This window comes from Sardina pilchardus, chromosome 12 (genome assembly GCF_963854185.1).
Source record: "Sardina pilchardus chromosome 12, fSarPil1.1, whole genome shotgun sequence".
Classification (NCBI taxonomy): domain Eukaryota; kingdom Metazoa; phylum Chordata; class Actinopteri; order Clupeiformes; family Clupeidae; genus Sardina; species Sardina pilchardus.
This window is the reverse complement of record NC_085005.1, coordinates 21,235,183-21,245,182: the sequence shown is the minus strand read 5'-3', so window position 1 is coordinate 21,245,182 and position 10,000 is coordinate 21,235,183. Positions and strand designations below refer to the sequence as shown.

The following is a 10,000-nucleotide window of genomic DNA, read 5'->3' as shown; positions in this document are numbered from 1 at the left end:
TGACTGTTGGCCCAGCTTTGACTGAATACTGTACATTAATACATGCATGGCATGTGTAGTCCACTTTTGAAGTTAAAATGGTATCTGTGTGTGTGTGTGTGTGTGTGGGTGGGTGGTAATAACTCAGCTTTGGCTGAATAATACACTGCACTTTAATGCATACATGCATGGGCCATGCATGTGGTCCACTTTTGAAGTTCAAAGGAGCTTTTGTATTGTCTGATCATATCATATCATATCATATCATATCATATCATATCATATCATATCATATCATATCATATCATATCATATCATATCATATCATATCATATCATATCATATCATATCATATCATATCATAACATATCATATCATAGCCTATCAGAGCCTATAGCTGCTCTGCATGTAGCCAGTGCTATGCTCTTAGTCCTCCTCCTGATATGATGCATGTACTGTACGCTGTGCTCTGCCGTATCAGATCTTCAAAGAGGGTCATTACTATGCAAACCCATGAAAAGCTGGCAGCCTTGACTGGAGCCGCTTAAAGAGCCAAGCTGTGATTCATGTGAAATTACCAGAGCCCTATTATACAGCAAATTATACTCTGTGCTACATACCAATATATAGCCAATATGCAAACACACACACACACACACACACACACACACACACACACACACACTCAGAGACACACACACACAGACTCCCAGCAGATCAGCACACACTCATATGCACACACAGGCAGACAAACATGCACACACACACACACACACACACACACACACACACACACACACACATGCACACAAACACACGCAGAATCAACACACACACACACACACACTCACATACACATGCACACACACACACACAGATTGAGTTACACACATACATACACGTATACAGTACATGTGCAGACACACGTGCGCACACACACACACACACACACACTCACACACACACCCCTGTCCCCTGTCAGCTCTTGGTTGCGTGCGTGGTGTGATAATTGCGTGTGTGTAATGGCCTCTGCTCTACGCCAGCCTGCTGCTACTTGCTCACTGACATGTTATGATGACCTCATCCCACCGACTCCAGGAGAACTTATAGCCATGTGCTGTGTTTTCTTTCCACTGGACCCCCACATGCACACTCACACACACACACACACACCACCAGATGCTGGTCTGCTGGGAGTCTGTGTGTGTGTGTGTGTGTGGGGGGGGGGGGGGGGGTGACATCATGTTTTTTGGGGGATTTGTGTTTTCTTTTCATTCTTTTACGTGTTATTCTCTCTCTCTCTCCCTCTCAGCTCCGTCGGGACCGCCGGAGAACTTCCAGGTGAAGCCGCTGAGGGGGAAGGGCACTGCCGTCACGGCAACCTGGGACCCCCCAGAGGAGCCCAACGGAAGGCTGCGAGGTACACTCAGCTCAGCCAATCAGCTCTTCAGCCCAACCAATGAGAGACCGATCTAATCACCCGCCAATCCACAGCTAAGCAATTGGTGGATTCAACTTGATGTAGCCGTCTTGAGACCACTGCAGACGTGATTATTTTTTAGATTCTGATACGTTTTCAACCATGACGTACAGTATGCACAATTCCGGTTTGAAAATGTATCAGAATCTCAGAAATAATCACATCTGCAGTCGTCTTAAGAGGGCTACATCAAGTTGAATCCACGCAATGGGAGATTTATGTCATCCAAAACCAGCCAATGGGACACTTATCTAATCCAGAACCAGCCAATAGGTGCCATATCTAACCTGAAAGGAAAGTGAAGATCTCCCATTAAAGAGACCCTATGGAACTTTCTGCAGGAGACGATCGCTCCTTGTTTACATCTGGAAGTCTGAGACGAAGAACCACGCTTGCAATTTATATATTTAAATATAGCCTATACATGTATAAATATACACGCTAAAGCTGTCGGGGAAGCTCTGCAGAGAAAATGCAAGCATAAAACGAGCGAAAACGAAAAACGAAACCGAAACCAGAGATGAAATCACCAATCCTGCATAGTTCCTCTTTAACATTCCTTTAATTTATTTAGTAACGTTTCAAGCCCTTACGGTCTTTCCTCAGACTACTAGTCTCCGGGAGCTAGTGTGTGGATTTTCACTTTTCTTTGAACCGCATATTTTTCATCCGGACGTGCGTGATTAGACTTTGTTTATTCAGCTCTCATACCTGCTGCATGGCTCCCATGGCTGGGAAGTGTTTGTCCAAAAGGCTCCAACGTTAAGCTGGCATACAGTAACTGCATCGCTCAGCCATAGAATGAGCCATGGATACAGTGTGGATTCAGTAAATCAGGAGGGCCACGGACAGTCCACCGCTATGCGGTAGTGCTGGTCTTGGGTCAGTTTTGGAATGATTCACAGTAGCGCAGTCAGTCAGTAAATGCTGCTACGAGCCACAGGGAGTTGCCACAGGACATGACCTCACCACGCACACACACACATACACACACACACACACACACACACACACACACACACACACACACACACACTAGAGTAGTTGCAATCCAGGCATTCCATTGCGGCCCCCTCCCCATCTATCGTCTCTTTCTGCTGTCCAAATCACACAAAGCACCAGCAATTACTGTAATACGAGCTGGTGACAAAATGTGCAACACGACCAAATAAGTGCTCCTGAGGCAGAGCTGAGTGGTGTTTTTGTTTAGTCTTTTGGGTGTTCCTGGAGGGATATCAGAGTTGTGAGAAGTCGGCGAATCCCCCGGTGATAGTTTACTGTGTGGTGTTTTTATGTAGTGTTTTTTTTTATGCTCCTCTCAGTTTGGCCAACTGGGTTGACCTCTGGCTCATTCCTACTTGACTCATTGGGGCTATTAGTTCTCTTTCATTCTGTCTGTCTCTTTCTGTCTGTCAGGCTGTCTTTCTCCTTTCCACTCTCCTTCTGTCTCTCTCTCTCTCTCTCTATCTCTCTCTCTCACTCTGTCTGTCTCTCTGCCTGTAAGCCTGTCTTTCTCCTCTCGTCTCTCTCTCTGTCTCTCTCTCTCTCTCTCTCTTTCTCTCTCATTGTCTCTCTCTTAATTTCTCTGTCTGTCTCTCTCTCTCTCTCTTTCTCTGTCATTGTCTCTCTCTTAATTTCTCTGTTTGTCTCTCTCTCTCTCTCCATCTTCCTGCCTGTTTCATGCTGTCCCCTCCATAGGGTGGCTCTCAAACTCTCTCCTCGATCCTCGATGCTCGGTCCTCGAGGGGCGTTCCCACTGATCTATAACTAACACTGGATAGACTATCCCTTTCTTACCGCCCCATCATTCTTTATTTAGATCAGTGAGGACAAGGATCGAGGAAGGAAGGGAGGGTGTATAAAAGACCAAATGAGAAGCACCCATAGTCTTGTGCTTGTTGTCCTCACTGCTCTGTATCTCAGGCGCTGAAGCCTGTCTCTTTGCCTGTCAGCCTGTCTTTCTCCTCTCCTCTCTCTCTGTCTCTCTCTCGCTTTCTCTGTTTGTCTCTCTCTCTCTCCATCTTCCTGCCTGTTTTCATGCCGTCCCCTCCATAGTCTTGCGCTTTGTTGTCCTCACTGCTCTGTGTCTCTCTCTGCATGTCCGTGCGGTAGAGTACATCCTGTCGTACGCGCCGGCGCTGAAGCCGTTCGGGGCCAAGTCGGTGACGTACCGCGGCGGCACCACCTCCGCCACCGTGGACGGCCTGCAGCCCGGCGAGCGCTACGTCTTCAAGATCCGCGCCGTCAACCGCCGGGGACAGGGCCCGCAGACCAAGGCCTTCAGCGTGGCCATGCCAGGTCAGTCACTCGCCACACTCTTTAACACAGAACCCGCTCAACACACACACACACACACCAGGGGTGGAAATTAAAATTTGAAAATGTGAAAATGTATCAGCCAATAGCAGATTTCTGGTCAAATTAACCAGCCACTCAATGTTGAAATATGACTTTGTGTCTGAAATCTACCAGCCACTCTCACATTTTAGCAGCATTTGGCTGGTGGCTGGTGCTAATTTCCATCCCTGACACACACACACACACACACACACACACACACACACACACAAGCACACACGCACACACTCTTTTTTTTTTGTTAAAGATATTTTTGGGGGTTTTATGCCTTTAATCAGATAGGACAGTGTAGGGTGACAGGAAACGAGTGGGAGAGAGAGTAGGGGTGGGATCCGGAAAGGACCACGGGGCGGGAATCGAACCCGGGTCGCCGGCGTGCGATGCAGGTGCCCCAGCCAGTCGCGCCACTGCCGGGGCCACTTACCACACTCTTTAACACAGAACCCGCTCAATACACACACACACACACACACACACACACGCACACACATATACACACACACGCACCTAACTGCAGGGGCCAGAGCCCACAGACTAAAGCCTTCAGCATGGCCCGTGCCAAGTAAGTCGGCAGGATGGAGCCAAAGTCGGGCTTTGCACTTCTATATACCATTCACATTTCCTTTTACATTGCTCTGGAAGATGACGCTTTTATCCAAAAATTGGCCCTTTCAGATGAGGGCTTACAGTACATTCAAGCTCCAGTGCACAAAGGAGACCTTTGAATGACAAATACAGTAATACCACACAATGTATTAATCATACTTTGAGTATGATGGTAGTTTTTGAGATTTATGGTGTAATGACTTTTGTTCATATGACCATACATGAACAATGGCAAAGCATTTTGTGAAGGAGCACAGTTTTTCTCAGTCGCTTTGGTGCATTTCTCAAATCAAAATGAACATTTGCACAACAGTAAATACATTTCTCAAAACAACTACTGCCAACTACACAGCATAGTGGATTTAACATCCAAAAGCGTGTATTTTGCTCAAAATGCTTAGTTTATTCCTCAAAAGCAAATATTTATGTGCAATCAAAATGACAAGTCATGATGCCATTGTTTATGTCAAGATAGTACAACTGTTTTGACTTGTCAATATGACAGTTTACTCTGTAATTATTTTCACAAACAATGTGCAAGGCAGCACTATTTTCTATTTCAAAACGATAAAGTTACACATTATTGGAGGGGGTTGATTGCAAAACAGTGATTATGTTTCAAAGTTTTTCACTGTTGGTATACATTGTGACTGTATAAAGAAATACAAGGCTTTGTGCAAATGAAAAATCATGTCATGAAATAAGGCCAATTTGTTTTATGGGGCAAGACTATTCAGCTGGGAGCCAATATCGTGCACTTTGGTCATCATGACATTATCAGTTGCATTGATGTACTAAAGCATTGCTATTTGCTCAAGATGGGGAGAAACTGCTTCCATGATGCGCACAAGTGATAAGACGATATGGAGTTTGTGCAAACAGTTTTGAGAATTACCATTCCGATCTGATAAATGTGCAAACGTAACTGAGAAACAGTATAATACCGACTATACGGAAGCCAAGAATGTAAAGAAGGTGTCTAGTAATTGCCATATTTGAGAGTGTATTGTAATGACTGTACCATACTGCTCTCAGATGATGGTGGTACACCACCACTTCATAGAGAGATGCTGATCTGCTGGGAGGGGTTTATGTTTTGGGGGGATTTGGGTGTATGAAAGAGTGATGTGTATTTTTTGCCAGCTGTACCAATGACCATTGTGCTCTCTGCTAGCCAGCACTTCTGCCACCTCATCCAGTCATCACTCCAGGACTCCCGACAGACACAAGCCGTCGCCGACGGAAGAGGACGACTACGACGAGACCGACCTGCAGGAGACGACGGCGACGGTGACGGACGAGCCTCGGCGACGGTCCACGCCCGCCCCCCCGGCCGTCCGGCGGACGCGCCCGCTCACCCAGACGCGGTCGTACCACAGCATCTTCTCCTCCGTCCGAGGCTCGTCCTCGAGGTCGTCGGGGGCGAGTCGCTCCAGAGGCCGAGAGAGCGAGAAGGCGAGGGAGGAGGAGGACGAGGAGAAGCCCATCGACGCTCCGAAGGAGGAAGAGGAGGCGACGGTGAACGAGGCCACCGCCGACGAGGAGGAGGAGGAGAGGAAGTACACAGACTCAGACGCACACGGACACAAAACGCCATCCAAAACAGACGGGCATGAGGACCCCGATGCGCACGGACAGAAAACTGCATCTATGCCAGGTGGGCACAAAGACGCCGACGTGCAGGGACACAAGACGCCCTCCAGAACAGACGGGCATGAGGACCCCGATGCGCACGGACACAAAACTGTACCAGGCGGGCACAAATCTGTACCAGGCGGGCACAAAGACGCCGACGTGCAGGGACACAAGACGCCCTCCAGAACAGACGGGCATGAGGACCCCGATGCGCACGGACACAAAACTGTACCAGGCGGGCACAAATCTGTACCAGGCGGGCACAAAGACGCCGACGTGCAGGGACACAAGACGCCCTCCAGAACAGGCGGGCACACGGACGCTGGCACGCACAGACTCAAAACGCCCACTAGGAGGGGCGGGCACTTAGACGCTGGCACGCACAGACTCAAAACGCCCTCCAAAACGAGCGGGCAAACAGACGCAGACGCACACAGACACAAAACAGGTGGGCACGAGGACCCTGACACACACAGACACAAAACACCCTCGAGGAGGGGCGGGCACTTAGACGCTGGCACGCACAGACTCAAAACGCCCGCCACAACGGGTGGGCACGACGACCCTGAATCACACGGACACAAAACGCCCTCTGGAACGGGCGAGCGCCAGGACTACAGTAAGCCATCAGTAGACAGGCCCACGCCCGCCCCAGAGAAGCCCACCGAAGAGCCAGAGACTGACCGCCCCGTCCAGGGCTCCTCCTCCCACTCTCCCTCCTCCTCAGACCCTGCTTCTGGCCAGCCCAGGAGGCCAATCACGCGCAACCCGGTCGTCAGGTCCCGAGTCCGCAACGGTGGCTCCTCCTCATCGTCGTCTTCGTCGCGGTCATCTCCGTCTGTCCCGGTGTCTGGAGACAGCAGGAGGGACAGCAGCAGGAGTGGCTATCCAGACAAGAAGGACGCTCAGACCAGAGACTCGCCTACCAGCTCCACTCCCAAAGAAAGCAGACCAAGACCAGAGGTGGACACGTCGTCATCATCATCATCATCATCATCATCATCATCATCATCATCATCATCTCCCTCAGATCCCTCTACCTCTGTCCCCTCTTCTCCTGATTCTTCCTCTGGTTCCTCATCTTCATCTTCGTCTTCGTCGTCGTCGTCGTCGTCCCCCTCCTCTTCCGGGTCGGGTCAGTCCGGCAACGGCAGGACCACGGGCTCATCCACGGGCCGTTTCACCGGCTCTGGCTCCGTGATGATCAACGGCAAAAAGGTCACCCTCCCCTCCAGATGGAGTCGGCTCATGACCGGCCAGCGCACCCCGGCCTCAGGCTCCTCCTCGTCCACGTCCTCGTCCTCGTCCACATCCACATCCACGTCCACGTCCGCTGGGTCTCGGTCTGGATCGACCCAGAACCAGGCCCAGACCCAAAGCCAGGATCGGAACCCGAGCTCCCCCTCTCCCAGCATCCAGGACACCATAAATCCGCGGGATAGCAACCCAAGCACACACAGGCAGGCGACCAAGGACGAGGAGCCAACATCCAGTTATGAAGCCAGCCGCTCGCATTCCTCCGCGGTGAAGAAAGACAACACTGACAGGCTGAGAGGGAGAGCGGAGGAGGAGGCGGAGGCGAAGGAGGAGGAAGAGGAGGTGAACGAGCAGGGGAGCAATCCGAGCTCCTCCACGCGACAGGGCTCGTCGTTTAACCCTTCTTCCGCCAGGCGGACCGGGGACCAGCGCGTCAGGTCGGAAATCGCGAACCGCTTCCCGGTCAGGCAGGACGGCAGGATTCCGTGGAGCCGAACGAGCTCCTCGTCCGTCGGGAACAGGAGGCCGGTGGTGCGGACGAATCCCCCTCGCTCAGGCGTTCCCGAGAGCCCGGAGAGGGGCGATAAAACTAGAACAGCCTCTTCGCCGTTCCCCTCAAAGCACAAAGTGGACGATGTGGCCCCTAAGCCCTCAGTGCTGGACAGGGACAGAGTTTCCGCAGGGTCTCGCCTGCCGTCCAGCACGAGGACAGACACACACTCTCCCAAGCAGAGCTCACAGATCGATAACGACCATGACGATGACTATGATTATGAGGACTACGATAAGTATGACAAGATGGCGGAGACAACACTCAAAACAACTACCTCAACCACAACCACGACTACTACTACAACTACAACTACTGCTCCTACCACTACTACAACTACTACTGCAAGCACCACCACTAGTCCTGCACAGAACCCTGGGGACTACAGCGAGCGGAGAGAACAGTCGCCTGGAAGAACCGGTTCTCAGTCGGTTCCCTCGTATGCCCGCCGTCCCTTCCAGGGTGCTGGTGGGAGAACACGTTCCCCTGTCGTAGCGTCAAACCGGCAAAGCGGCTCTCGGTTCCTCGGCAGGCTGTCGCCAGTGAAGCACACAAAGTTGGGATCTAAGCCTGACTCTTCGTCACCACACTTCTCCTCTTCCTCCTCTTCTCCCTCACAGTCTTCCCATGATGTTCCTGAGCAGTCGCAGGACACGGCTAACAGTAGAACCGCCTCACGTTCCGCCAGCCGGCCTGCCGGTGGGGAGAACTCTCCCGGCACCTCCTCTGGTTCCCAGTCCTCTATCCCCGCGGTGCGCAGTCCCGTGGTCGGTTCTAGACTAAGGCAGCCGAGCCGTTTTGACAGCATCCTCAGAGGAAAGACTCCAGTCAATGGCTTCAAGCCCAGTTATGGACAAGGTAAGGTAACCGTATCCCAGCTGTCTGTGATTCTGCAGTCTCGCGCCAGTCGCAGCTCCAAGAATTACAGTACAGCTGAGATGCTTATCTCACTCACTCGGTATGTGTCTTCCTCTGACGATTTACCTTCCTAATTATCCGCAGAACTCACATGACTCCCTGCTAATGCAGACTATTAAAATGAAACCCAACCTAAATGATGGCTTTCTAGGGGCTCAGCTAATTGCTCTCGTTCCAACACATTCTTCCAGCCGGGAAAAACGGACGACCAAATCTAACGACGTCTAACGGGAAAATCACCTCCCCCGCGTCAGAGAGCAAAGAGAAGGGGCGCAAGTACATCACCGGACCCGATGGAGCTAAATGGGTGGGTCCATTGTGTGTGTGTGTGTGTGTGTGTGTGTGTGTGTGTGTGTGTGTCTATAAAAATAATTGGATAATATACACATGAAATGCTTCCACTGTGCAGGTAGTTGACTTGGACCAGGGTGTGCTGATGAATCATGAGGGTAAGGTGCTGCAGGACTCCCACGGTCAGCCTCACAGAGTGGTGCTTGGGGAGGACGGACACACCGTGTTTGGTATGTGGCCGCCATATTCCACACACACACACTGTCAATGCTTATTGATGATTCACTGTCCTGTCCTTGGGAATCATGTAGCTCAATTGAGTTTGTTAACTATTCACTGCGACTTGGCCAGATCTGCAGGGCACCCCTCTGGTGAACCAAGATGGTATGGCCCTGTTTGGGAACGGGAGGGACTCTCGCCCAGTGGCGGGAGGGAAGCAAATTGTGGGACTGGATAGGCCACGAGCTAGGACCACCACCACAACTACCACCACCAGGCCCACTACTACCACCACCACACCAGAACCAACCACGACGACAGAGATGGCAACAGAGGAGTCGTCAACAGAGCTCAGCCCCACCTGTCCACCCGGAACGTTCTTTGCCATGGATGAAGATGGGCAGCCCATGCTAAATGACTATGGAGTACTGGACTGCTACCCTGAAGGTGAGCTCTTAACACACACACACACACACACACACACATAAAGGAGGATATAGAAACACTGAGAGATACAGAAACACTGAAAAGGATAGAGGGATAGAGAGACAAGAAATGAGAAAGACAGAGATGGAGATAGAGAGAGAGAGAGAAACAGAGAGCCTCACTCCCTCCTTCCTTTGACAGAAGATGCCACGTGGATGACAAGGGACATCACACAGTGCTTACAAGCACCGTAGCAACAGTCTCCATTAGTCCCAGTCACA

General features: G+C 51.0%; 1 protein-coding gene across 1 annotated transcript in view; it reads left to right on the top strand.

Annotated features, from left to right (window-relative positions):
* Positions 1–10,000, top strand: part of fndc1 (fibronectin type III domain containing 1) — a 62,547-nt gene that overhangs the window by 34,976 nt on the left and 17,571 nt on the right. Inside the window, exons 9-14 of the mRNA XM_062550273.1 lie at positions 1,292–1,399; positions 3,572–3,757; positions 5,598–8,723; positions 8,975–9,090; positions 9,193–9,304; positions 9,426–9,740. Coding sequence (XP_062406257.1) covers positions 1,292–1,399; positions 3,572–3,757; positions 5,598–8,723; positions 8,975–9,090; positions 9,193–9,304; positions 9,426–9,740 — 3,963 coding nt within the window. The remainder of the gene's footprint in view (positions 1–1,291; positions 1,400–3,571; positions 3,758–5,597; positions 8,724–8,974; positions 9,091–9,192; positions 9,305–9,425; positions 9,741–10,000) is intronic.